Source organism: Accipiter gentilis, chromosome 10 (assembly GCF_929443795.1).
Source record: "Accipiter gentilis chromosome 10, bAccGen1.1, whole genome shotgun sequence".
In the NCBI taxonomy this organism is placed as follows: Eukaryota; Metazoa; Chordata; class Aves; order Accipitriformes; family Accipitridae; genus Astur; species Astur gentilis.
In genome coordinates this window covers 26641799-26669778 of record NC_064889.1, presented here as the reverse complement: position 1 = coordinate 26669778, position 27980 = coordinate 26641799, and the positions used below count along the sequence as shown (strand labels likewise).

Genomic DNA, 27980 nt, shown 5'->3' with positions numbered 1-27980 from the left:
TATACATCCCATACTGAGCCTCGTGCTGTCCTGTGGTGCTCTTTTCCTGCACTCATCACAGTTTTCCAGTACTTAAAGGCCACTACAAAGACGACGGAGACTCTCTCTTAACAGCGAGACACAGAGAGAGGACAGGGAGCAACCAGCAGAGGCTTCGCCTCGATGTAAGAAAGACTTTTTTTACAGTGAGAACAATCATTCACCGCAACGATCTTCCCAGAGACGTGGTAGAGTCCCCAAGACTAAAGGTCGTCAAGATGCCATTGGACAGGGGGCTAGGTAATCTCATCTAGGCTCCCTTTCCCACAAAAGGTTGGACCAGATGATCTGTTGAGGTTCCTACCAGTCGGGGCGATTCTAGGATCCCATGAAAACTTGGCCTTCCCTCATACTTTGTTTTGTGGCTTTCGAGGTGTCCCGATGGGTAATGGGGCTCCTTCCACAAGAGCTCTCGCCCCAAACCGGCCTTGTCTCCATTGCTATGGGATGTCAGGGGCAAAAGACGAGGCCCTCTCAAACCCAGGAACTACGGAGAAAACCGTCGTTTTACCAAGGGAGGAACAACTCTGTTGGATACTCAGCTGGCTGGGACTGGAGAAGAGGGGAGAATGAAACACGACTCCCTTGCAAAGCTGATGCCCAATGTCTTTAATGAGAAAATCAAAGGCGAAAGGAAGAGACGAGAGCATTTGGGAGGCTGAGTAAAGCTCAGAGGAGTGCTGCCATCTGAGGGAAAACCTCCGCGGCAGGGATGCTTCTTTTCCAGTTCCCCTTCAAGTCTCTGGCAGTCACCTAGCGTATCACCTAGACCCGTTGCCACGGAAGGAAGGAGGAGGTATTTCACGGGGAGCATGAGGTAAAGCAGGGCAAGAGGGGGAAAGAGAGAGGCTTCCTTGGAAGAGACGGAAGGCCAGCGCAGGCCCCTTCCTCCCAGCGCAGGCGGAGAAGCGGGAGCTCGGCTCCTCTGCAGACCACGGCCACGCTCTCAGGGCTGGCTCCAGGGCTTTCCTCGAGGCTCCTGGCGCTCGGCCACGGGCAGGCGATCCACGGGCTTCAGCATAAGAGATTGCCCCGTCCCAGAGGCCCACAGAGCCCACGGCCCAGACCGGACCACCCAAAGCCCCCCAGCCCCAGGGAGCCCCCAGAAGCGATGGGCACACTGCCAGCGCTGAGAGAGCTCCCCACGGCAGCCGACGCGGTGGATCCCACAGCTGTGCTCTGAGGGAAGGAGCTGAGGATTGGGCCCGGCAGCGTCACCAGGACTGGCGAGGGCTGGATCGCAACGCTGGAGTCGGCGCACCGGAGGACGCAGGGCTCGTTGCAGCTGTTGGCAAGCGGGGTTGGGCCGCAGGCGGCTGGCAGGCAGGAGCTGTAGCACGACATGTCTCGCGGAGGGAGGCGACGCTGTAAGACCGGGAGGGAGCAGAGGGCATTAGCCGTTGGGCCCTTTCGGACGCCCAGCTTGGCTCCCCTGAAAACGGGCAGTGCCTGCGTAGGGCCAGATCTCCCTGAAAAGTTCCCTTCCACGCCAAGAGTGACCGAGGCATGTCGCTGCACTGTCGTTGGGGGAGGAAGTACCTGACGACCGGTTAGATGGTACTGGTCGTTCAGCCTCAGGCTTCAGCAGAGCCGCTGCTACAAAAGAGCCCAGTCCCTCTCGGAAGGGACTGAAGCCTCCCCTCTTCCCTCACCAACTCGCCTCCCGGAAGAGGGAAGCACAACGTGTTTTCAAGCCTGGACCACATATCAGAAGGACCACGCACAGAAGGGAAGCAATCCCCGTGACAGAAATCCTACCAGCAGGAAGAGAAGGAGTGAGTTCAGACTTACCAAGTTCACCGTGGAGAGCAAGGGAAGAGATTTGGATGGAAGGGCCTGGAGTGGCACAGGCTTTTTATATGGTGAGCCAGCGCCTCAGGAGAGCTGGAACGCGCCTTCTGTGTGACGCACATTGACCAACAGCAATTTGAGGCTTGCAAAGCGCAGCCAAGAGATGAAGAGCTTGTCTCTTTCATCTGAAAGGTCTGGCTTGCATTTCCCTACTGGGCGAGAGCACAGTGATGCATTAGATGCTGGCTCCTCAAAGCAACGGTCATTTGAGGTCCCATGCCAGCTCCCAGGAAAGGGTTTCAGTAGCTCCAGGGCCTGTGTGTGGGTTGTGCACATCCTTGCTGGGGAACGTGACTACCACTCTCAGTCAGGCCTTCAGCTGTGGAGCACTCCTGATGAAGGCCACTCACGTGGGTCTCCTGTTGAAGGGCTGAGGCTGACCCTGAGAAACACAAGGCCCCGCAGGGCCATGGAAGGGCTCAGCAATCAGCCAAGCCCCAGCTGGATGCTTCTCTGGCCGAGGGAGACGGAAAGGAGGGGACTCAGAAGCCCAGAGGTGGTTGGAAGGTGAAGGCCAAGGAAGGACCCTCTGTGAGATGGAGAGAAGCGCCGCTGTGTGAAGGGGTGGGGGCACTGGGACCATTCCTAGAGGTGGCCCGGTAGCTCTGTGGTGGCCCCGAAACAAAGGAAAAAATGGGAAGGGGGCGGGGGCGCGGAAATCTTGTTCTATGGAAATCTGTCAATTCTCATTCTCAAAACTGTCATTCTCAAAGTGGGTAGTCAGCCCCAAGGGTTCAAGGTCAAAGTGGCTGAGGAGTAAACTCACAGGCATTTGACTGAGGGTGCTCTTCACTTTCGGTTGCCTTGCCAGCCCTGGGAAGGACATGTCCTCTTGTGGCTGCAGTTCAAAGCAGAAGGCATCTTGCGGAGCAAGGATGGGCCTGTGCTGCCCGCTTCCTGCCCTCAGGTGTTACCACATGCCTGCTGAGGCAGGTGGATGCATGTGCCCTCTCCCGCTGCCTCAGCTTTGCTCAGGCACAGCAAATGCCAGGCTCCTCATGCGGCAGAGGAATGCCTCGCCACCCTTCCCGCATCCAGCAGCGGGGCAGGGTGGCAGGCCAAGGAGGGGAGCAGCCCAGCAATGGTACTCACTGCCTGCTGTAGCGGAGGTGTGACGGGCTGTGTCATGCTCCTGTCTGGTGGCAAAGGAGGCTACGTGAGGTGCATAGTGTCTGTCCTGGCGTCTGCTCCTCTTTGCATGGCCTCTCAATTGCCAGAAGGGAGAGCAGGGAGGGACGAACAGCAAGGCGGTACTCAACTTCTCGCCTCACCCACCGCGGCCTTTGGCACGTGCTGGTTGGTGCACATCAGTAGTTTGAGCGCACCTCCATTAGTGCACCATCCGGGAACAGAGCAGCCGTAGGGCAGTGTGCTGGTTTTGGCTGGGATAGAGTTCATTTTCTCCATAGTAGCTAGTATGGGGCTATGTTTTGGATTTGTGCTGAAAACAGCGTTGATAATGCTGAGATGCTTTCGTTACTGCTGAGCAGTGCTTCTACAGAGTCAAGGCCTTTTCTGCTTCTCACACCACCCCACCGGCGACTAGGCTGGGGGCGCACAAGAAGTTGGGAGGAGACACAGCTGGGACAGCTGACCCCAACTGACAAAAGGGATAATCCAGACCATATGATGTCATGCTCAGCATATAAAGCTGGGGGAAGAAGAAGGAAGGGAGGGGGCGTTCGGAGTGATGGCGTTTGTCTTCCCAAGTAACTGTTACACGTGATGGAGCCCTGCTTTTCTGGAGATGGAGGTGGAACACCTGCCTGCCGATGGGAAGTAGTGAAGGAATCCCTTGTTTTCCTTTGCCTGCGTGCACGGCTTTTGCTTTACCTATTAAACTGCCTTTATCTCAGCCCACGAGCTTTCTCACTTTTACCCCTCTGATGCTCTCCCCCATGCCACTGTGAGGGAGGTGAGTGAGCGGCTGCGTGGTGCTCAGTTGCCGGCTAGGGTTAAGCCACGACAGGCAGGTCGTCCCATTCGGGGAGTTTCCCTCGTGGCTGGTTCCTGCTGGCGGCTTCCCCCGTGGAGATTGCTGTGGGCAACCCGTGCCTCTTCTGAGGGGCATGGCCACATCTCAAAGGGCCACATCTTGGGGCTCTGGGGGCTGGAAGAGTTAGGCAGCTGCTTCCTGCCCTTCGGTTGAGGACACGCTGGGGCTTGAGTGCCTCGCAAGTTCCTCTCGGAGCCTTTCAGGAGGGAGCATCACTGGCTGCTTTGTCAGTGCGCTTCCAGTTCCACCTGGAAAAGAGCCGCGGGTGGCTGCCTCCCACCCTGGTGCCATACTGGCTCCTGGGACCTGTTTCTGCCTGTACGCAGCGAGTGCGTTTCTGCTGTGAGCTGTGGCACTGGGTCGACCGTCCTGGCAGGATGGCACAACAGCCCCAGAGCATGGCCCTGCTGGAAATGACAGCAGAAGTGAGACAGAGCCATCAATCCTCTGCAGGAGGAAACAACAATCCCCTCCCAAGACCCTTCCCCCAAACAGCACGGCCGCCCGGGTGAGAGCGTGACCCACCTTCCCGAGCAACGTGGGTAGTCAGAGGCCTTTTCCAGGCAGCTCTCAGGGCTGGTGCCACATGCCTGGCCGTTGAGCTCCCCTCCCCGCAGCCTTCCCAGACCGTCTGGCCCAGTCTCCTCTATGTCTCGTAGGGCAGCAGGGAGCACCACCTGGTGCCACTCAGTGGCTGCAGCCTCAGTCCGGTGGTCTGTCACACCGGTCCGTCAAAAAAGCAGGCTCCCCAGGCCCTGGACACATAGGGGCGTCAACTTTCCTCAATTTGGTCTGTGCTCCAGAATTGTGCGGGAGTGGGAACGTCAGGGCACGTCCATGATGTCCTCCTTTGGCTGCAGTTTCACCAAGGAGCATGACAGGATGTCAAGGAGTCACCAAGCGGTTGGGCAAGATGTTAACAGCCATGGTGACAACACTGTACAAAAAGCTGCATTTCTGCAGGAATGCGGACATGAGGTTGCGCCTAGGGTCCTCTGCACATCTGAGTCCATTTCCCCCAGAGCCCCTCATGCCAGTGCATGGATGATTCGCACCGAGGTGGAGCTGAGGTCTCTCATAGTGCCTCGGCACTTTTTGGTGACTCACAGGTGACTCCGAGGTGGTCTGCTGGTGCCACCTTGCAATTAAATGTGCCAATCCGTCCCTGAGCCAGGAAAAACAAGCCAGACCCTCTGGGTCAGTGACCTGAACGAGCACCCAGCAACGATGCAAAGATGAGTGTTGTTTGGGAAGACTGCGCCGAAGCAAACAGGTCCACTTGGTGATGGCTCACTTTCAGGCATGAGTCAGCAGGCTCCTTCATTGCTCTCCAGGGCCACGTTGAGCCCTTGCTTCTCCTCAGGAGAGTAATGAGTAAAGTCCTGGCAGGCGAGACGAGGGCTGTGCAGTTCCCAAAGAAAACACTCTGGCCTTTCCTGACCGAAGACGACAGCTCAACTGCTGGGCTTCCTTTGCATGGCTGGCAAGTGTGTGCATCACCGAGGCCCAGGGGGGGAGCAGAGATCTGCCGCCGAGTACCCTCATCCACTCCAGCAATGGCCTCAGCGTCCCCATCCCTGCACGCAACGCGGTTTCTCTCCGGACTGCAGGAGGGCCTCGTTTGACCACCACCTTCCAGTCACCCCGCGGATCTGAGTCGCCTCCGTCCTCTGTCCCTCAGCGGAACAGCCATCCTGCAGAGGCCTGGCTGGGCGCTGAGCCGCTCCATAGCCTGCAGGCACTGGTGTTGCTCCCGGTCAGCCTCAGCCCATCAAAGAGAGACCCTTCTGAGTGGCCTTCAGGCGCGCCCCCCAGGCAAAGTCCTAAGTGAGTGGTGGCCGTGTTCCCCAGGAAGGGCAGGACGTGCACAACACCCACTCGTGGCCTGAATCTGCTGCTGGAATGAGGCCTCAAACGAGCCTTGGTCTGGGGAAGAAACATAATTGCTATCAACAAAATCACTTCAGTGCTACCCAGGATGAAAGGGGAGCCAAGCATTTCAGGCAAAGGAGGCATGTCTTTCATCTACCAGCAGAGCTTTGAGAAGCCAAAATTGCTGTTTCTCAACATGCTTCATGTTTGTGTCATTTTTCAGCTCCCCTGGGGCTCTGGCCCGCTGGATAAAAGTGTGCCCAACTCCCAGCTCCCCTATCCTCTCCTCGTGCCTTCCTCTGCTCTGGGAAGTTGGTAAGTCTCAGTTCATTTTGCCTCTCGTCTCCTCGGTTGGCAGGACAGTTTTTGTGGAGAGGGCTGCATGCGTTTTGCCTCCCTTGTCCTCGGTGAATGGTCTAGGATGTGAAACAGGGCATGGGTTGGTTTCTTTGCCAGCAGCGGTTCTTTCCAAGGCTCAGGACGTACGGCCAGCACTCTTTAACCAGTGCCTGGGCACTTCCTCTGCCATCCACAGTTCGGCAATGCTCCCTTTGCACTATTGGCCTGACGAGGAGCTTCCTCAGGAGAGCTAGTCCCACCATAGACGTCTTCTTCCGTAGTGGCTGCCGTCTCCAGGAGCCCTGTTGCGTTTTACTCAGACATGTCCCCTCCTGAGAGAAGTGGGCGAGAGGAGCCTGACCTGCCAAGAGTAGGGGTCTCGAGGGCGGGGAGGGGGGAGAAGGAGACCTGTTTGTCTGAGCGAACACATTGATGCTGGTACAAGGGCTGATGATCCGGAGGTACACAGCCTGACGCCAAGAAGAGGGGGAGCCTCTTGGTCTGCAGTAGGAAATCTTTCCCTGACTAAGGCCATGGCATCAAGGCTATGCTCAACCCATCTGAAAAACCTGGCATCCAGTTCCGCATACTGGGAGGGGGCTTACTGAGGGCTCTCTCTGGAGCGCCTTCCCTGCCAAGCCTTCAAGGCTGAGCAGAAGGACTGTTGTGAAATAGCCTCACAGCCTGCAGACGTACCCTTGGTAATGGAGCAACCGGAGGTAGCAGGGTGCCTCCACGCGTCAGGCACGCCTGGGAGTGGCAAGGCCAGCTGAGGTATAGGCCGCGAAGGAGCTTGACTTGGAAGGGAGGAGCTTCCTTGCGTTTGGACGCACCCTCTCGGATCACCCTTCAATTACAAGCAAATGCCCACTGCAGGCCCACCAAAAGGCCCAGAACCCCCCCTCTCTTCAGACACTGGAGGTCCGTCAACTGTTGGGCCATGCCACTGCTTCCGCCTTGGAGAATGATTATCAAGTGGGACCCTGCATTTCATGGGGGTGTTGCAAGTAACTCTGGCCACGTTAGCCCAGGTCCCTGTGGGTGAGACATCCCAGGCGGCTGAGAGAAGAGGTCTTCAGATAGGGCAGGGTGTGACCAGGCAGCGGGGAGGTTAAGACGGTGGAGAGGAGGGTGCGTTGTGGTGTTCGGCCAAGAGCACAGCAGGGCACCATTGTGAGCCTTGCTGCTGGACACAGCTTTCTTGACCCGTGCCCCATCCCAAATCTCTCTCCGCTGAGCTCCCAGGCGCTGCCCGTTTTCAGGGGAGCCAGGCTGGGCGTCCGAAAGGGCCCAACGGCTAATGCCCTCTGCTCCCTCCCGGTCTTACAGGGTCGCCTCCCTCCGCGAGACATGTCGTGCTACAGCTCCTGCCTGCCAGCCGCCTGCGGCCCAACCCCGCTTGCCAACAGCTGCAACGAGCCCTGCGTCCTCCGGTGCGCCGACTCCAGCGTTGCGATCCAGCCCTCGCCAGTCCTGGTGACGCTGCCGGGCCCAATCCTCAGCTCCTTCCCTCAGAGCACAGCTGTGGGATCCACCGCGTCGGCTGCCGTGGGGAGCTCTCTCAGCGCTGGCAGTGTGCCCATCGCTTCTGGGGGCTCCCTGGGGCTGGGGGGCTTTGGGTGGTCCGGTCTGGGCCGTGGGCTCTGTGGGCCTCTGGGACGGGGCAATCTCTTATGCTGAAGCCCGTGGATCGCCTGCCCGTGGCCGAGCGCCAGGAGCCTCGAGGAAAGCCCTGGAGCCAGCCCTGAGAGCGTGGCCGTGGTCTGCAGAGGAGCCGAGCTCCCGCTTCTCCGCCTGCGCTGGGAGGAAGGGGCCTGCGCTGGCCTTCCGTCTCTTCCAAGGAAGCCTCTCTCTTTCCCCCTCTTGCCCTGCTTTACCTCATGCTCCCCGTGAAATACCTCCTCCTTCCTTCCGTGGCAACGGGTCTAGGTGATACGCTAGGTGACTGCCAGAGCCTTGAAGGGGAACTGGAAAAGAAGCATCCCTGCCGCGGACGTTTTCCCTCAGATGGCAGCACTCCTCTGAGCTTTACTCAGCCTCCCAAATGCTCCCGTCTCTTCCTTTCGCCTTTGATTTTCTCATTAAAGACATTGGGCATCAGCTTTGCAAGGGAGTCGTGTTTCATTCTCCCCTCTTCTCCAGTCCCAGCCAGCTGAGTATCCAACAGAGTTGTTCCTCCCTTGGTAAAACGACGGTTTTCTCCGTAGTTCCTGGGTTTGAGAGGGCCTCGTCTTTTGCCCCTGACATCCCATAGCAATGGAGACAAGGCCGGTTTGGGGCGAGAGCTCTTGTGGAAGGAGCCCCATTACCCATCGGGACACCTCGAAAGCCACAAAACAAAGTATGAGGGAAGCCCGAATTTTCTGTTGAATCTCCCTGTGCTGCACTGGTTACGGCAGGGACTGAACAGACTGCTGGATGAATGAGAGCCAATGGTGGTGCTGGCTACTTTGTCAGGAACGTCTTTGTTAAGAACTCAGAAAGCGAATCCCAGGAATTTTTTCATATCCACAACAAGGAGTGCCATCAGTCTGGGGAAGGAGGTCGGCAGAGCATTGTGTTTCCCAGGCCAGTCCTCCCTCCTGCTGTGGGCTCCTGCCCTGGCAGCAAGGTTGAATCTGCCGGTCCTCCTTGTTCACATATCTCTGCCATTACAGGCCCATGGGGCGGGCTCGGGCTGGGGAAACTACTCGGAGTGACCATGGTGCAAGTGGTTCTGGTCCCAGCCCCCCAAGGCTGTGCACTGCTCCCTTTTGTCCAGGACAGGAATTAACCGGGCGGAGCAGAAAGAGAGGATCGCAGGGCCCTGCCATCGGTGTCCATCCCACAGTGCGCAATCCCCTACCCACCTTTCTGTTATCCACCAGGGGCAGCAAGCCTGGCCTCTGCACCGTTTCCCCCAGCTCAAGGTCTGACCTTCAAGGCACAGAGAGGCTTGGGCTCAGGGGACCAGTGCAGTGGTTTCAACTCTCTGCAGCACTGGAGCTCTGGCAGGTAAGAAGAGGAGTTGTGTGCAGTGGGGCCGGTGCCCCTCAGCTCCCTCTTCATTCCTGACTGTTAGCCGTGCTGGGAGAGAAGCAGCCTGTGACGAGATCCTGGGTGAGCGCCAGGGGGAACAGCACAGAGACACCACAGCCAAGCCTGAGGCACACGCTCTGTCCTGGTCCACCACCAGTCAAGCGTGAGTGACTCCTGTCCGTATGAGCTGGTGGTATCCTTCCAGAGTGCGAGGGGAACGTGGCTGGTGACAAATTAATCTCAAAGCCAGGCTCAAGTCCTTTGGAGGCGCTGAGCCACTCCGGGGTCACTCTCCCGCGTTCCTTCCCGGGAAGGAGCGTGGGGCTCCGCTGTTCAGTCATTTTCTGATGTGAATGCTGAGACCTATTTCCGAAAGGTCCCTGGAGCTGAGCCCAGGTGTCGGGAGAGTGGACCAGTCCCAAAAGGCAAAAGCTGGAGGCTGGCTCCTTCTCTGCCATGTCAAGAAGCAGGTTAAAAAGGTGCAGGTGTCAGGAGCAGGAGCAGGAGCAGGAACAGCAAGATCAGGAGCAGTGGAGTGGCAGTGGCAGTGGCAGGAGTAGGAGCAGGAGCAGGAGGAGCAGGAGCAGAAGAAGCAGCAGCAGGAGAAGCAGCAGCAGGAGCAGCGGCAGCAGTGGCAGGGGCAGCAGCAGCAGCATGCTGACGAGGTGGCCGAGTGGTGAAGGCGATGGACTGCTAATCCATTGTGCTCTGCACGCATGGGTTCGAATCCCATCCTCGTCGGTCAGCCCAACAACAGTCAGAGTTTCTGAGTGTGAGCAGCTCGATGTGTGCCCCCAAGTAAGCCTTTGTTTTGAGATGAGAGTGGCCTGCAAAGAAACTTGCAAGGGTTTGAAGTGCCTCAGGATGCACCTCAACTTCTTCTGTCTCCACATAGGCAAGAGGAACAAGAAGGGAGAGGACGAAGATCCAGGGAACTCACAGGATGGTCAGCCTCTCCGCGGTCCCTGGGAAGACGATAGAGCAAAACATCTTGGAAGTAGTTTCCAAACATAGGTAGCACAGGAAGGTGGTTGGGAGTAGCAAGCATGGATTTACAAAGGAGAAGTCATGCTTACCCAAGCTGGTAGCCTTCTACAGTGAGGTGACTAGCTTGGTGGGGAAGGGAAGAGCGGTGGATGTTGTTTACCTTGCCTTCGGTAAGGCTCAACCAGCCATGGGAACGAAAAACAAAAATAGGCGTAAAGCACTTCCAGTCACAGAACATTTCAGGTAAGGTATTTTGCTACGGAAGACATTGCTCTTATCCGTTCACAGAATCTCAGAATCGCTGGGGTTGCAAGGGACCTCCTGAGATCCTTTAGTCCAAGCCAACTGCTCCAGCAAGGTCAACTTGAGCAGGTTGCATAGGACATAGCCGGGTTGGGTTTTGAGTATCTCCAAGGATGGAGACTCCACAACCTCTCTGGGCAACCTGGTCCACTGTTTGACCACCCTCACGGTAAGAAAGTGGTTTCCTGCCTTGCGATGGAATTTCACGTGTTTTAATTTGTGCCCATTGACTCTTGTGCTGCCAGTTGGTACTAGTGAGAGGAGTCTGGCTCCCTCTTCGTTCCCTTCCGCCAGGTGTGGGAAGAATCCCAGCTCTCACAGCCTCCCCTCCTATTTCAGACTCGCCAAGCCCTTAACCGGTTTTGTGACAAAGCAGGGATCTTCAGGGAAGACCCGTGTGCAGGCAGGAGTAGCCAGCAGCCAGCCATGCCACCAAGGGATGTGCTGTCCCGGGCGGTCAGGAGCGACTTGGCAGGGGTCAGAGGAACAGGGACGATCCAGCGTGGTTGTGAAAGGCACAGAGCTGGCTGGAGCCTCTTCCTGCCCACACGACCTCCCCTCCCTTACACACACTTGCACTTCTGCCGCCCTGGCCACCTGCCTCCCTCTCCCAATTTCCTTCGGATAGCTCTTCCCCACGACCGTGGGCTTCTTGCTCTCCCCACTCTGCTCTCCTCTGGGTGCCCTTCCCAGTAGGTTTGCACTTCCAAGGATGCCTCGTGGCTCCTGCTGACCAGCACCTGCGAGCAGCGTGCCCGCACGCGCCAGCATGCAAACATGATACGAGAAGAAGAGGCTGGGGTTTGGCCAAGGGGCTCAGAGCTCAGAATGCTGCTGACCCCACCCCGCCGCAAGCCTCGCGTATCCCTAAGGCCTGTGAGCCAGGCAAAGGGGGCCACTGCCAGCCCATTGGGTCTGAATCCAGAGGCAGAGCCTGTGGGAGATGAGAAAGGGGCTGCCTGCTGCGGAGGGGTCAGCTTCTTCATGGGCACCTTAATCTCGCCTGGCCAGCCTCAGGGAAGAGAAGAAGAGCAGAACTCTTTCTCATCGACAGATGAGCTTGGTGGTTTGGACAGCCCAGAAGGATCCCTTTCTCTTCAGTGGCTGCTGAACCCAGGAGCCCAGCAGAGCTCAGGCTGCCACAGCTCCACGCCCCCAGGCCCAGCCAGCAGCGAGGCTGAGCATGCCTCCCAGGAGGCACACACACACAGATCCATGTATACATCCCATACTGAGCCTCGTGCTGTCCTGTGGTGCTCTTTTCCTGCACTCATCACAGTTTTCCAGTACTTAAAGGCCACTACAAAGACGACGGAGACTCTCTCTTAACAGCGAGACACAGAGAGAGGACAGGGAGCAACCAGCAGAGGCTTCGCCTCGATGTAAGAAAGACTTTTTTTACAGTGAGAACAATCATTCACCGCAACGATCTTCCCAGAGACGTGATAGAGTCCCCAAGACTAAAGGTCGTCAAGATGCCATTGGACAGGGGGCTAGGTAATCTCATCTAGGCTCCCTTTCCCACAAAAGGTTGGACCAGATGATCTGTTGAGGTTCCTACCAGTCGGGGCGATTCTAGGATCCCATGAAAACTTGGCCTTCCCTCATACTTTGTTTTGTGGCTTTCGAGGTGTCCCGATGGGTAATGGGGCTCCTTCCACAAGAGCTCTCGCCCCAAACCGGCCTTGTCTCCATTGCTATGGGATGTCAGGGGCAAAAGACGAGGCCCTCTCAAACCCAGGAACTACGGAGAAAACCGTCGTTTTACCAAGGGAGGAACAACTCTGTTGGATACTCAGCTGGCTGGGACTGGAGAAGAGGGGAGAATGAAACACGACTCCCTTGCAAAGCTGATGCCCAATGTCTTTAATGAGAAAATCAAAGGCGAAAGGAAGAGACGAGAGCATTTGGGAGGCTGAGTAAAGCTCAGAGGAGTGCTGCCATCTGAGGGAAAACCTCCGCGGCAGGGATGCTTCTTTTCCAGTTCCCCTTCAAGGCTCTGGCAGTCACCTAGCGTATCACCTAGACCCGTTGCCACGGAAGGAAGGAGGAGGTATTTCACGGGGAGCATGAGGTAAAGCAGGGCAAGAGGGGGAAAGAGAGAGGCTTCCTTGGAAGAGACGGAAGGCCAGCGCAGGCCCCTTCCTCCCAGCGCAGGCGGAGAAGCGGGAGCTCGGCTCCTCTGCAGACCACGGCCACGCTCTCAGGGCTGGCTCCAGGGCTTTCCTCGAGGCTCCTGGCGCTCGGCCACGGGCAGGCGATCCACGGGCTTCAGCATAAGAGATTGCCCCGTCCCAGAGGCCCACAGAGCCCACGGCCCAGACCGGACCACCCAAAGCCCCCCAGCCCCAGGGAGCCCCCAGAAGCGATGGGCACACTGCCAGCGCTGAGAGAGCTCCCCACGGCAGCCGACGCGGTGGATCCCACAGCTGTGCTCTGAGGGAAGGAGCTGAGGATTGGGCCCGGCAGCGTCACCAGGACTGGCGAGGGCTGGATCGCAACGCTGGAGTCGGCGCACCGGAGGACGCAGGGCTCGTTGCAGCTGTTGGCAAGCGGGGTTGGGCCGCAGGCGGCTGGCAGGCAGGAGCTGTAGCACGACATGTCTCGCGGAGGGAGGCGACCCTGTAAGACCGGGAGGGAGCAGAGGGCATTAGCCGTTGGGCCCTTTCGGACGCCCAGCCTGGCTCCCCTGAAAACGGGCAGCGCCTGGGAGCTCAGCGGAGAGAGATTTGGGATGGGGCACGGGTCAAGAAAGCTGTGTCCAGCAGCAAGGCTCACAATGGTGCCCTGCTGTGCTCTTGGCCGAACACCACAACGCACCCTCCTCTCCACCGTCTTAACCTCCCCGCTGCCTGGTCACACCCTGCCCTATCTGAAGACCTCTTCTCTCAGCCGCCTGGGATGTCTCACCCACAGGGACCTGGGCTAACGTGGCCAGAGTTACTTGCAACACCCCCATGAAATGCAGGGTCCCACTTGGTAATCATTCTCCAAGGCAGAAGCAGTGGCATGGCCCAACAGTTGACGGACCTCCAGTGTCTGAAGAGAGGGGGGGTTCTGGGCCTTTTGGTGGGCCTGCAGTGGGCATTTGCTTGTAATTGAAGGGTGATCCGAGAGGGTGCGTCCAAACGCAAGGAAGCTCCTCCCGTCCAAGTCAAGCTCCTTCGCGGCCTATACCTCAGCTGGCCTTGCCACTCCCAGGCGTGCCTGACGTGTGGAGGCACCCTGCTACCTCCGGTTGCTCCATTACCAAGGGTACGTCTGCAGGCTGTGAGGCTATTTCACAACAGGCCTTCTGCTCAGCCTTGAAGGCTTGGCAGGGAAGGCGCTCCAGAGAGAGCCCTCAGTAAGCCCCCTCCCAGTATGCGGAACTGGATGCCAGGTTTTTCAGATGGGTTGAGCATAGCCTTGATGCCATGGCCTTAGTCAGGGAAAGATTTCCTACTGCAGACCAAGAGGCTCCCCCTCTTCTTGGCGTCAGGCTGTGTACCTCCGGATCATCAGCCCTTGTACCAGCATCAATGTGTTCGCTCAGACAAACAGGTCTCCTTCTCCCCCCTCCCCGCCCTCGAGACCCCTACTCTTGGCAGGTCAGGCTCCTCTCGCCCACTTCTCTCAGGAGGGGACATGTCTGAGTAAAACGCAACAGGGCTCCTGGAGACGGCAGCCACTACGGAAGAAGACGTCTATGGTGGGACTAGCTCTCCTGAGGAAGCTCCTCATCAGGCCAATAGTGCAAAGGGAGCATTGCCGAACTGTGGATGGCAGAGGAAGTGCCCAGGCACTGGTTAGAGAGTGCTGGCCGTACGTCCTGAGCCTTGGAAAGAACCGCTGCTGGCAAAGAAACCAACCCATGCCCTGTTTCACAAACTAGACCATTCACCGAGGACAAGGGAGGCAAAACGCATGCAGCCCTCTCCACAAAAACTGTCCTGCCAACCGAGGAGACGAGAGGCAAAATGAACTGAGACTTACCAACTTCCCAGAGCAGAGGAAGGCACGAGGAGAGGATAGGGGAGCTGGGAGTTGGGCACACTTTTATCCAGCGGGCCAGAGCCCCAGGGGAGCTGAAAAATGACACAAACATGAAGCATGTTGAGAAACAGCAATTTTGGCTTCTCAAAGCTCTGCTGGTAGATGAAAGACATGCCTCCTTTGCCTGAAATGCTTGGCTCCCCTTTCATCCTGGGTAGCACTGAAGTGATTTTGTTGATAGCAATTATGTTTCTTCCCCAGACCAAGGCTCGTTTGAGGCCTCATTCCAGCAGCAGATTCAGGCCACGAGTGGGTGTTGTGCACGTCCTGCCCTTCCTGGGGAACACGGCCACCACTCACTTAGGACTTTGCCTGTGGAGCGCGCCTGAAGGCCACTCAGAAGGGTCTCTCTTTGATGGGCTGAGGCTGACCGGGAGCAACACCAGTGCCTGCAGGCTATGGAGCGGCTCAGCGCCCAGCCAGGCCTCTGCAGGATGGCTGTTCCGCTGAGGGACAGAGGACAGAGGAGACTCAGATCCGCGGGGTGACTGGAAGGTGGTGGTCAAATGAGGCCCTCCTGCAGTCCGGAGAGAAACCGCGTTGCGTGCAGGGATGGGGACGCTGAGGCCATTGCTGGAGTGGATGAGGGTACTCGGCGGCAGATCTCTGCTCCCCCCCTGGGCCTCGGTGATGCACACACTTGCCAGCCATGCAAAGGAAGCCCAGCAGTTGAGCTGTCGTCTTCGGTCAGGAAAGGCCAGAGTGTTTTCTTTGGGAACTGCACAGCCCTCGTCTCGCCTGCCAGGACTTTACTCATTACTCTCCTGAGGAGAAGCAAGGGCTCAACGTGGCCCTGGAGAGCAATGAAGGAGCCTGCTGACTCATGCCTGAAAGTGAGCCATCACCAAGTGGACCTGTTTGCTTCGGCGCAGTCTTCCCAAACAACACTCATCTTTGCATCGTTGCTGGGTGCTCGTTCAGGTCACTGACCCAGAGGGTCTGGCTTGTTTTTCCTGGCTCAGGGACGGATTGGCACATTTAATTGCAAGGTGGCACCAGCAGACCACCTCGGAGTCACCTGTGAGTCACCAAAAAGTGCCGAGGCACTATGAGAGACCTCAGCTCCACCTCGGTGCGAATCATCCATGCACTGGCATGAGGGGCTCTGGGGGAAATGGACTCAGACGTGCAGAGGACCCTAGGCGCAACCTCATGTCCGCATTCCTGCAGAAATGCAGCTTTTTGTACAGTGTTGTCACCATGGCTGTTAACATCTTGCCCAACCGCTTGGTGACTCCTTGACATCCTGTCATGCTCCTTGGTGAAACTGCAGCCAAAGGAGGACATCATGGACGTGCCCTGACGTTCCCACTCCCGCACAATTCTGGAGCACAGACCAAACTGAGGAAAGTTGACGCCCCTATGTGTCCAGGGCCTGGGGAGCCTGCTTTTTTGACGGACCGGTGTGACAGACCACCGGACTGAGGCTGCAGCCACTGAGTGGCACCAGGTGGTGCTCCCTGCTGCCCTACGAGACATAGAGGAGACTGGGCCAGACGGTCTGGGAAGGCTGCGGGGAGGGGAGCTCAACGGCCAGGCATGTGGCACCAGCCCTGAGAGCTGCCTGGAAAAGGCCTCTGACTACCCACGTTGCTCGGGAAGGTGGGCCACGCTCTCACCCGGGCGGCCGTGCTGTTTGGGGGAAGGGTCTTGGGAGGGGATTGTTGTTTCCTCCTGCAGAGGATTGATGGCTCTGTCTCACTTCTGCTGTCATTTCCAGCAGGGCCATGCTCTGGGGCTGTTGTGCCATCCTGCCAGGACGGTCGACCCAGTGCCACAGCTCACAGCAGAAACGCACTCGCTGCGTACAGGCAGAAACAGGTCCCAGGAGCCAGTATGGCACCAGGGTGGGAGGCAGCCACCCGCGGCTCTTTTCCAGGTGGAACTGGAAGCGCACTGACAAAGCAGCCAGTGATGCTCCCTCCTGAAAGGCTCCGAGAGGAACTTGCGAGGCACTCAAGCCCCAGCGTGTCCTCAACCGAAGGGCAGGAAGCAGCTGCCTAACTCTTCCAGCCCCCAGAGCCCCAAGATGTGGCCCTTTGAGATGTGGCCATGCCCCTCAGAAGAGGCACGGGTTGCCCACAGCAATCTCCACGGGGGAAGCCGCCAGCAGGAACCAGCCACGAGGGAAACTCCCCGAATGGGACGACCTGCCTGTCGTGGCTTAACCCTAGCCGGCAACTGAGCACCACGCAGCCGCTCACTCACCTCCCTCACAGTGGCATCAGAGGGGTAAAAGTGAGAAAGCTCGTGGGCTGAGATAAAGGCAGTTTAATAGGTAAAGCAAAAGCCGTGCACGCAGGCAAAGGAAAACAAGGGATTCCTTCACTACTTCCCATCGGCAGGCAGGTGTTCCGCCTCCATCTCCAGAAAAGCAGGGCTCCATCACGCGTAACAGTTACTTGGGAAGACAAACGCCATCACTCCGAACGCCCCCTCCCTTCCTTCTTCTTCCCCCAGCTTTATATGCTGAGCATGACATCATATGGTCTGGATTATCCCTTTTGTCAGTTGGGGTCAGCTGTCCCAGCTGTGTCTCCTCCCAACTTCTTGTGCGCCCCCAGCCTAGTCGCCGGTGGGGTGGTGTGAGAAGCAGAAAAGGCCTTGACTCTGTAGAAGCACTGCTCAGCAGTAACGAAAGCATCTCAGCATTATCAACGCTGTTTTCAGCACAAATCCAAAACATAGCCCCATACTAGCTACTATGGAGAAAATGAACTCTATCCCAGCCAAAACCAGCACACTGCCCTACGGCTGCTCTGTTCCCGGATGGTGCACTAATGGAGGTGCGCTCAAACTACTGATGTGCACCAACCAGCACGTGCCAAAGGCCGCGGTGGGTGAGGCGAGAAGTTGAGTACCGCCTTGCTGTTCGTCCCTCCCTGCTCTCCCTTCTGGCAATTGAGAGGCCATGCAAAGAGGAGCAGACGCCAGGACAGACACTATGCTCCTCACGTAGCCTCCTTTGCCACCAGACAGGAGCATGACACAGCCCGTCACACCTCCGCTACAGCAGGCAGTGAGTACCATTGCTGGGCTGCTCCCCTCCTTGGCCTGCCACCCTGCCCCGCTGCTGGATGCGGGAAGGGTGGCGAGGCATTCCTCTGCCGCATGAGGAGCCTGGCATTTGCTGTGCCTGAGCAAAGCTGAGGCAGCGGGAGAGGGCACATGCATCCACCTGCCTCAGCAGGCATGTGGTAACACCTGAGGGCAGGAAGCGGGCAGCACAGGCCCATCCTTGCTCCGCAAGATGCCTTCTGCTTTGAACTGCAGCCACAAGAGGACATGTCCTTCCCAGGGCTGGCAAGGCAACCGAAAGTGAAGAGCACCCTCAGTCAAATGCCTGTGAGTTTACTCCTCAGCCACTTTGACCTTGAACCCTTGGGGCTGACTACCCACTTTGAGAATGACAGTTTTGAGAATGAGAATTGACAGATTTCCATAGAACAAGATTTCCGCGCCCCCGCCCCCTTCCCATTTTTTCCTTTGTTTCGGGGCCACCACAGAGCTACCGGGCCACCTCTAGGAATGGTCCCAGTGCCCCCACCCCTTCACACAGCGGCGCTTCTCTCCATCTCACAGAGGGTCCTTCCTTGGCCTTCACCTTCCAACCACCTCTGGGCTTCTGAGTCCCCTCCTTTCCGTCTCCCTCGGCCAGAGAAGCATCCAGCTGGGGCTTGGCTGATTGCTGAGCCCTTCCATGGCCCTGCGGGGCCTTGTGTTTCTCAGGGTCAGCCTCAGCCCTTCAACAGGAGACCCACGTGAGTGGCCTTCATCAGGAGTGCTCCACAGCTGAAGGCCTGACTGAGAGTGGTAGTCACGTTCCCCAGCAAGGATGTGCACAACCCACACACAGGCCCTGGAGCTACTGAAACCCTTTCCTGGGAGCTGGCATGGGACCTCAAATGACCGTTGCTTTGAGGAGCCAGCATCTAATGCATCACTGTGCTCTCGCCCAGTAGGGAAATGCAAGCCAGACCTTTCAGATGAAAGAGACAAGCTCTTCATCTCTTGGCTGCGCTTTGCAAGCCTCAAATTGCTGTTGGTCAATGTGCTTCACACAGAAGGCGGGTTCCAGCTCTCCTGAGGCGCTGGCTCACCATATAAAAAGCCTGTGCCACTCCAGGCCCTTCCATCCAAATCTCTTCCCTTGCTCTCCACGGTGAACTTGGTAAGTCTGAACTCACTCCTTCTCTTCCTGCTGGTAGGATTTCTGTCACGGGGATTGCTTCCCTTCTGTGCGTGGTCCTTCTGATATGTGGTCCAGGCTTGAAAACACGTTGTGCTTCCCTCTTCCGGGAGGTGAGTTGGTGAGGGAAGAGGGGAGGCTTCAGTCCCTTCCGAGAGGGACTGGGCTCTTTTGTAGCAGCGGCTCTGCTGAAGCCTGAGGCTGAACGACCAGTACCATCTAACCGGTCGTCAGGTACTTCCTCCCCCAACGACAGTGCAGCGACATGCCTCGGTCACTCTTGGCGTGGAAGGGAACTTTTCAGGGAGATCTGGCCCTACGCAGGCACTGCCCGTTTTCAGGGGAGCCAAGCTGGGCGTCCGAAAGGGCCCAACGGCTAATGCCCTCTGCTCCCTCCCGGTCTTACAGGGTCGCCTCCCTCCGCGAGACATGTCGTGCTACAGCTCCTGCCTGCCAGCCGCCTGCGGCCCAACCCCGCTTGCCAACAGCTGCAACGAGCCCTGCGTCCTCCGGTGCGCAGACTCCAGCGTTACGATCCAGCCCTCGCCAGTCCTGGTGACGCTGCCGGGCCCAATCCTCAGCTCCTTCCCTCAGAGCACAGCTGTGGGATCCACCGCGTCGGCTGCCGTGGGGAGCTCTCTCAGCGCTGGCAGTGTGCCCATCGCTTCTGGGGGCTCCCTGGGGCTGGGGGGCTTTGGGTGGTCCGGTCTGGGCCGTGGGCTCTGTGGGCCTCTGGGACGGGGCAATCTCTTATGCTGAAGCCCGTGGATCGCCTGCCCGTGGCCGAGCGCCAGGAGCCTCGAGGAAAGCCCTGGAGCCAGCCCTGAGAGCGTGGCCGTGGTCTGCAGAGGAGCCGAGCTCCCGCTTCTCCGCCTGCGCTGGGAGGAAGGGGCCTGCGCTGGCCTTCCGTCTCTTCCAAGGAAGCCTCTCTCTTTCCCCCTCTTGCCCTGCTTTACCTCATGCTCCCCGTGAAATACCTCCTCCTTCCTTCCGTGGCAACGGGTCTAGGTGATACGCTAGGTGACTGCCAGAGCCTTGAAGGGGAACTGGAAAAGAAGCATCCCTGCCGCGGAGGTTTTCCCTCAGATGGCAGCACTCCTCTGAGCTTTACTCAGCCTCCCAAATGCTCCCGTCTCTTCCTTTCACCTTTGATTTTCTCATTAAAGACATTGGGCATCAGCTTTGCAAGGGAGTCGTGTTTCATTCTCCCCTCTTCTCCAGTCCCAGCCAGCTGAGTATCCAACAGAGTTGTTCCTCCCTTGGTAAAACGACGGTTTTCTCCGTAGTTCCTGGGTTTGAGAGGGCCTCGTCTTTTGCCCCTGACATCCCATAGCAATGGAGACAAGGCCGGTTTGGGGCGAGAGCTCTTGTGGAAGGAGCCCCATTACCCATCGGGACACCTCGAAAGCCACAAAACAAAGTATGAGGGAAGCCCGAATTTTCTGTTGAATCTCCCTGTGCTGCACTGGTTACGGCAGGGACTGAACAGACTGCTGGATGAATGAGAGCCAATGGTGGTGCTGGCTACTTTGTCAGGAACGTCTTTGTTAAGAACTCAGAAAGCGAATCCCAGGAATTTTTTCATATCCACAACAAGGAGTGCCATCAGTCTGGGGAAGGAGGTCGGCAGAGCATTGTGTTTCCCAGGCCAGTCCTCCCTCCTGCTGTGGGCTCCTGCCCTGGCAGCAAGGTTGAATCTGCCGGTCCTCCTTGTTCACATATCTCTGCCATTACAGGCCCATGGGGCGGGCTCGGGCTGGGGAAACTACTCGGAGTGACCATGGTGCAAGTGGTTCTGGTCCCAGCCCCCCAAGGCTGTGCACTGCTCCCTTTTGTCCAGGACAGGAATTAACCGGGCGGAGCAGAAAGAGAGGATCGCAGGGCCCTGCCATCGGTGTCCATCCCACAGTGCGCAATCCCCTACCCACCTTTCTGTTATCCACCAGGGGCAGCAAGCCTGGCCTCTGCACCGTTTCCCCCAGCTCAAGGTCTGACCTTCAAGGCACAGAGAGGCTTGGGCTCAGGGGACCAGTGCAGTGGTTTCAACTCTCTGCAGCACTGGAGCTCTGGCAGGTAAGAAGAGGAGTTGTGTGCAGTGGGGCCGGTGCCCCTCAGCTCCCTCTTCATTCCTGACTGTTAGCCGTGCTGGGAGAGAAGCAGCCTGTGACGAGATCCTGGGTGAGCGCCAGGGGGAACAGCACAGAGACACCACAGCCAAGCCTGAGGCACACGCTCTGTCCTGGTCCACCACCAGTCAAGCGTGAGTGACTCCTGTCCGTATGAGCTGGTGGTATCCTTCCAGAGTGCGAGGGGAACGTGGCTGGTGACAAATTAATCTCAAAGCCAGGCTCAAGTCCTTTGGAGGCGCTGAGCCACTCCGGGGTCACTCTCCCGCGTTCCTTCCCGGGAAGGAGCGTGGGGCTCCGCTGTTCAGTCATTTTCTGATGTGAATGCTGAGACCTATTTCCGAAAGGTCCCTGGAGCTGAGCCCAGGTGTCGGGAGAGTGGACCAGTCCCAAAAGGCAAAAGCTGGAGGCTGGCTCCTTCTCTGCCATGTCAAGAAGCAGGTTAAAAAGGTGCAGGTGTCAGGAGCAGGAGCAGGAGCAGGAACAGCAAGATCAGGAGCAGTGGAGTGGCAGTGGCAGTGGCAGGAGTAGGAGCAGGAGCAGGAGGAGCAGGAGCAGAAGAAGCAGCAGCAGGAGAAGCAGCAGCAGGAGCAGCGGCAGCAGTGGCAGGGGCAGCAGCAGCATGCTGACGAGGTGGCCGAGTGGTGAAGGCGATGGACTGCTAATCCATTGTGCTCTGCACGCATGGGTTCAAATCCCATCCTCGTCGGTCAGCCCAACAACAGTCAGAGTTTCTGAGTGTGAGCAGCTCGATGTGTGCCCCCAAGTAAGCCTTTGTTTTGAGATGAGAGTGGCCTGCAAAGAAACTTGCAAGGGTTTGAAGTGCCTCAGGATGCACCTCAACTTCTTCTGTCTCCATATAGGCAAGAGGAACAAGAAGGGAGAGGACGAAGATCCAGGGAACTCACAGGATGGTCAGCCTCTCCGCGGTCCCTGGGAAGACGATAGAGCAAAACATCTTGGAAGTAGTTTCCAAACATAGGTAGCACAGGAAGGTGGTTGGGAGTAGCAAGCATGGATTTACAAAGGAGAAGTCATGCTTACCCAAGCTGGTAGCCTTCTACAGTGAGGTGACTAGCTTGGTGGGGAAGGGAAGAGCGGTGGATGTTGTTTACCTTGCCTTCGGTAAGGCTCAACCAGCCATGGGAACGAAAAACAAAAATAGGCGTAAAGCACTTCCAGTCACAGAACATTTCAGGTAAGGTATTTTGCTACGGAAGACATTGCTCTTATCCGTTCACAGAATCTCAGAATCGCTGGGGTTGCAAGGGACCTCCTGAGATCCTTTAGTCCAAGCCAACTGCTCCAGCAAGGTCAACTTGAGCAGGTTGCATAGGACATAGCCGGGTTGGGTTTTGAGTATCTCCAAGGATGGAGACTCCACAACCTCTCTGGGCAACCTGGTCCACTGTTTGACCACCCTCACGGTAAGAAAGTGGTTTCCTGCCTTGCGATGGAATTTCACGTGTTTTAATTTGTGCCCATTGACTCTTGTGCTGCCAGTTGGTACTAGTGAGAGGAGTCTGGCTCCCTCTTCGTTCCCTTCCGCCAGGTGTGGGAAGAATCCCAGCTCTCACAGCCTCCCCTCCTATTTCAGACTCGCCAAGCCCTTAACCGGTTTTGTGACAAAGCAGGGATCTTCAGGGAAGACCCGTGTGCAGGCAGGAGTAGCCAGCAGCCAGCCATGCCACCAAGGGATGTGCTGTCCCGGGCGGTCAGGAGCGACTTGGCAGGGGTCAGAGGAACAGGGACGATCCAGCGTGGTTGTGAAAGGCACAGAGCTGGCTGGAGCCTCTTCCTGCCCACACGACCTCCCCTCCCTTACACACACTTGCACTTCTGCCGCCCTGGCCACCTGCCTCCCTCTCCCAATTTCCTTCGGATAGCTCTTCCCCACGACCGTGGGCTTCTTGCTCTCCCCACCCTGCTCTCCTCTGGGTGCCCTTCCCAGTAGGTTTGCACTTCCAAGGATGCCTCGTGGCTCCTGCTGACCAGCACCTGCGAGCAGCGTGCCCGCACGCGCCAGCATGCAAACATGATACGAGAAGAAGAGGCTGGGGTTTGGCCAAGGGGCTCAGAGCTCAGAATGCTGCTGACCCCACCCCGCCGCAAGCCTCGCGTATCCCTAAGGCCTGTGAGCCAGGCAAAGGGGGCCACTGCCAGCCCATTGGGTCTGAATCCAGAGGCAGAGCCTGTGGGAGATGAGAAAGGGGCTGCCTGCTGCGGAGGGGTCAGCTTCTTCATGGGCACCTTAATCTCGCCTGGCCAGCCTCAGGGAAGAGAAGAAGAGCAGAACTCTTTCTCATCGACAGATGAGCTTGGTGGTTTGGACAGCCCAGAAGGATCCCTTTCTCTTCAGTGGCTGCTGAACCCAGGAGCCCAGCAGAGCTCAGGCTGCCACAGCTCCACGCCCCCAGGCCCAGCCAGCAGCGAGGCTGAGCATGCCTCCCAGGAGGCACACACACACAGATCCATGTATACATCCCATACTGAGCCTCGTGCTGTCCTGTGGTGCTCTTTTCCTGCACTCATCACAGTTTTCCAGTACTTAAAGGCCACTACAAAGACGACGGAGACTCTCTCTTAACAGCGAGACACAGAGAGAGGACAGGGAGCAACCAGCAGAGGCTTCGCCTCGATGTAAGAAAGACTTTTTTTACAGTGAGAACAATCATTCACCGCAACGATCTTCCCAGAGACGTGATAGAGTCCCCAAGACTAAAGGTCGTCAAGATGCCATTGGACAGGGGGCTAGGTAATCTCATCTAGGCTCCCTTTCCCACAAAAGGTTGGACCAGATGATCTGTTGAGGTTCCTACCAGTCGGGGCGATTCTAGGATCCCATGAAAACTTGGCCTTCCCTCATACTTTGTTTTGTGGCTTTCGAGGTGTCCCGATGGGTAATGGGGCTCCTTCCACAAGAGCTCTCGCCCCAAACCGGCCTTGTCTCCATTGCTATGGGATGTCAGGGGCAAAAGACGAGGCCCTCTCAAACCCAGGAACTACGGAGAAAACCGTCGTTTTACCAAGGGAGGAACAACTCTGTTGGATACTCAGCTGGCTGGGACTGGAGAAGAGGGGAGAATGAAACACGACTCCCTTGCAAAGCTGATGCCCAATGTCTTTAATGAGAAAATCAAAGGCGAAAGGAAGAGACGAGAGCATTTGGGAGGCTGAGTAAAGCTCAGAGGAGTGCTGCCATCTGAGGGAAAACCTCCGCGGCAGGGATGCTTCTTTTCCAGTTCCCCTTCAAGGCTCTGGCAGTCACCTAGCGTATCACCTAGACCCGTTGCCACGGAAGGAAGGAGGAGGTATTTCACGGGGAGCATGAGGTAAAGCAGGGCAAGAGGGGGAAAGAGAGAGGCTTCCTTGGAAGAGACGGAAGGCCAGCGCAGGCCCCTTCCTCCCAGCGCAGGCGGAGAAGCGGGAGCTCGGCTCCTCTGCAGACCACGGCCACGCTCTCAGGGCTGGCTCCAGGGCTTTCCTCGAGGCTCCTGGCGCTCGGCCACGGGCAGGCGATCCACGGGCTTCAGCATAAGAGATTGCCCCGTCCCAGAGGCCCACAGAGCCCACGGCCCAGACCGGACCACCCAAAGCCCCCCAGCCCCAGGGAGCCCCCAGAAGCGATGGGCACACTGCCAGCGCTGAGAGAGCTCCCCACGGCAGCCGACGCGGTGGATCCCACAGCTGTGCTCTGAGGGAAGGAGCTGAGGATTGGGCCCGGCAGCGTCACCAGGACTGGCGAGGGCTGGATCGCAACGCTGGAGTCGGCGCACCGGAGGACGCAGGGCTCGTTGCAGCTGTTGGCAAGCGGGGTTGGGCCGCAGGCGGCTGGCAGGCAGGAGCTGTAGCACGACATGTCTCGCGGAGGGAGGCGACCCTGTAAGACCGGGAGGGAGCAGAGGGCATTAGCCGTTGGGCCCTTTCGGACGCCCAGCCTGGCTCCCCTGAAAACGGGCAGCGCCTGGGAGCTCAGCGGAGAGAGATTTGGGATGGGGCACGGGTCAAGAAAGCTGTGTCCAGCAGCAAGGCTCACAATGGTGCCCTGCTGTGCTCTTGGCCGAACACCACAACGCACCCTCCTCTCCACCGTCTTAACCTCCCCGCTGCCTGGTCACACCCTGCCCTATCTGAAGACCTCTTCTCTCAGCCGCCTGGGATGTCTCACCCACAGGGACCTGGGCTAACGTGGCCAGAGTTACTTGCAACACCCCCATGAAATGCAGGGTCCCACTTGGTAATCATTCTCCAAGGCAGAAGCAGTGGCATGGCCCAACAGTTGACGGACCTCCAGTGTCTGAAGAGAGGGGGGGTTCTGGGCCTTTTGGTGGGCCTGCAGTGGGCATTTGCTTGTAATTGAAGGGTGATCCGAGAGGGTGCGTCCAAACGCAAGGAAGCTCCTCCCGTCCAAGTCAAGCTCCTTCGCGGCCTATACCTCAGCTGGCCTTGCCACTCCCAGGCGTGCCTGACGTGTGGAGGCACCCTGCTACCTCCGGTTGCTCCATTACCAAGGGTACGTCTGCAGGCTGTGAGGCTATTTCACAACAGTCCTTCTGCTCAGCCTTGAAGGCTTGGCAGGGAAGGCGCTCCAGAGAGAGCCCTCAGTAAGCCCCCTCCCAGTATGCGGAACTGGATGCCAGGTTTTTCAGATGGGTTGAGCATAGCCTTGATGCCATGGCCTTAGTCAGGGAAAGATTTCCTACTGCAGACCAAGAGGCTCCCCCTCTTCTTGGCGTCAGGCTGTGTACCTCCGGATCATCAGCCCTTGTACCAGCATCAATGTGTTCGCTCAGACAAACAGGTCTCCTTCTCCCCCCTCCCCGCCCTCGAGACCCCTACTCTTGGCAGGTCAGGCTCCTCTCGCCCACTTCTCTCAGGAGGGGACATGTCTGAGTAAAACGCAACAGGGCTCCTGGAGACGGCAGCCACTACGGAAGAAGACGTCTATGGTGGGACTAGCTCTCCTGAGGAAGCTCCTCGTCAGGCCAATAGTGCAAAGGGAGCATTGCCGAACTGTGGATGGCAGAGGAAGTGCCCAGGCACTGGTTAGAGAGTGCTGGCCGTACGTCCTGAGCCTTGGAAAGAACCGCTGCTGGCAAAGAAACCAACCCATGCCCTGTTTCACAAACTAGACCATTCACCGAGGACAAGGGAGGCAAAACGCATGCAGCCCTCTCCACAAAAACTGTCCTGCCAACCGAGGAGACGAGAGGCAAAATGAACTGAGACTTACCAACTTCCCAGAGCAGAGGAAGGCACGAGGAGAGGATAGGGGAGCTGGGAGTTGGGCACACTTTTATCCAGCGGGCCAGAGCCCCAGGGGAGCTGAAAAATGACACAAACATGAAGCATGTTGAGAAACAGCAATTTTGGCTTCTCAAAGCTCTGCTGGTAGATGAAAGACATGCCTCCTTTGCCTGAAATGCTTGGCTCCCCTTTCATCCTGGGTAGCACTGAAGTGATTTTGTTGATAGCAATTATGTTTCTTCCCCAGACCAAGGCTCGTTTGAGGCCTCATTCCAGCAGCAGATTCAGGCCACGAGTGGGTGTTGTGCACGTCCTGCCCTTCCTGGGGAACACGGCCACCACTCACTTAGGACTTTGCCTGTGGAGCGCGCCTGAAGGCCACTCAGAAGGGTCTCTCTTTGATGGGCTGAGGCTGACCGGGAGCAACACCAGTGCCTGCAGGCTATGGAGCGGCTCAGCGCCCAGCCAGGCCTCTGCAGGATGGCTGTTCCGCTGAGGGACAGAGGACAGAGGAGACTCAGATCCGCGGGGTGACTGGAAGGTGGTGGTCAAACGAGGCCCTCCTGCAGTCCGGAGAGAAACCGCGTTGCGTGCAGGGATGGGGACGCTGAGGCCATTGCTGGAGTGGATGAGGGTACTCGGCGGCAGATCTCTGCTCCCCCCCTGGGCCTCGGTGATGCACACACTTGCCAGCCATGCAAAGGAAGCCCAGCAGTTGAGCTGTCGTCTTCGGTCAGGAAAGGCCAGAGTGTTTTCTTTGGGAACTGCACAGCCCTCGTCTCGCCTGCCAGGACTTTACTCATTACTCTCCTGAGGAGAAGCAAGGGCTCAACGTGGCCCTGGAGAGCAATGAAGGAGCCTGCTGACTCATGCCTGAAAGTGAGCCATCACCAAGTGGACCTGTTTGCTTCGGCGCAGTCTTCCCAAACAACACTCATCTTTGCATCGTTGCTGGGTGCTCGTTCAGGTCACTGACCCAGAGGGTCTGGCTTGTTTTTCCTGGCTCAGGGACGGATTGGCACATTTAATTGCAAGGTGGCACCAGCAGACCACCTCGGAGTCACCTGTGAGTCACCAAAAAGTGCCGAGGCACTATGAGAGACCTCAGCTCCACCTCGGTGCGAATCATCCATGCACTGGCATGAGGGGCTCTGGGGGAAATGGACTCAGACGTGCAGAGGACCCTAGGCGCAACCTCATGTCCGCATTCCTGCAGAAATGCAGCTTTTTGTACAGTGTTGTCACCATGGCTGTTAACATCTTGCCCAACCGCTTGGTGACTCCTTGACATCCTGTCATGCTCCTTGGTGAAACTGCAGCCAAAGGAGGACATCATGGACGTGCCCTGACGTTCCCACTCCCGCACAATTCTGGAGCACAGACCAAACTGAGGAAAGTTGACGCCCCTATGTGTCCAGGGCCTGGGGAGCCTGCTTTTTTGACGGACCGGTGTGACAGACCACCGGACTGAGGCTGCAGCCACTGAGTGGCACCAGGTGGTGCTCCCTGCTGCCCTACGAGACATAGAGGAGACTGGGCCAGACGGTCTGGGAAGGCTGCGGGGAGGGGAGCTCAACGGCCAGGCATGTGGCACCAGCCCTGAGAGCTGCCTGGAAAAGGCCTCTGACTACCCACGTTGCTCGGGAAGGTGGGCCACGCTCTCACCCGGGCGGCCGTGCTGTTTGGGGGAAGGGTCTTGGGAGGGGATTGTTGTTTCCTCCTGCAGAGGATTGATGGCTCTGTCTCACTTCTGCTGTCATTTCCAGCAGGGCCATGCTCTGGGGCTGTTGTGCCATCCTGCCAGGACGGTCGACCCAGTGCCACAGCTCACAGCAGAAACGCACTCGCTGCGTACAGGCAGAAACAGGTCCCAGGAGCCAGTATGGCACCAGGGTGGGAGGCAGCCACCCGCGGCTCTTTTCCAGGTGGAACTGGAAGCGCACTGACAAAGCAGCCAGTGATGCTCCCTCCTGAAAGG

General features: G+C 57.7%; 4 protein-coding genes and 2 non-coding genes across 6 annotated transcripts; 3 read left to right on the top strand and 3 right to left on the bottom strand.

Moving 5' to 3' along the window:
• Positions 1-1053: 1053 nt before the first annotated feature.
• Positions 1054-1383, bottom strand: LOC126044003 (beta-keratin-related protein). Its single transcript, XM_049813096.1, has one exon. It carries the CDS (start codon positions 1381-1383, stop codon positions 1054-1056), a length of 330 nt encoding a protein of 109 aa, XP_049669053.1.
• Positions 1384-7447: 6064 nt separating this feature from the next.
• LOC126044002 (beta-keratin-related protein) lies at positions 7448-7777 on the top strand. Its single transcript, XM_049813095.1, has one exon. It carries the CDS (start codon positions 7448-7450, stop codon positions 7775-7777), a length of 330 nt encoding a protein of 109 aa, XP_049669052.1.
• A 1997-nt stretch (positions 7778-9774) lies between these two features.
• Positions 9775-9856, top strand: TRNAS-GCU (transfer RNA serine (anticodon GCU)). The gene has a single exon. It is a non-coding gene; the product is annotated as a tRNA-Ser (tRNA).
• Positions 9857-12676: 2820 nt separating this feature from the next.
• Positions 12677-13006, bottom strand: LOC126044001 (beta-keratin-related protein). The gene has a single exon (XM_049813094.1). It carries the CDS (start codon positions 13004-13006, stop codon positions 12677-12679), a length of 330 nt encoding a protein of 109 aa, XP_049669051.1.
• An 8376-nt stretch (positions 13007-21382) lies between these two features.
• Positions 21383-21464, top strand: TRNAS-GCU (transfer RNA serine (anticodon GCU)). The gene has a single exon. It is a non-coding gene; the product is annotated as a tRNA-Ser (tRNA).
• A 2820-nt stretch (positions 21465-24284) lies between these two features.
• Positions 24285-24614, bottom strand: LOC126044000 (beta-keratin-related protein). Its single transcript, XM_049813092.1, has one exon. The coding sequence runs from the start codon at positions 24612-24614 to the stop codon at positions 24285-24287; it is 330 nt and encodes a 109-aa protein (XP_049669049.1).
• Between the last annotated feature and the right edge of the window lie 3366 nt (positions 24615-27980).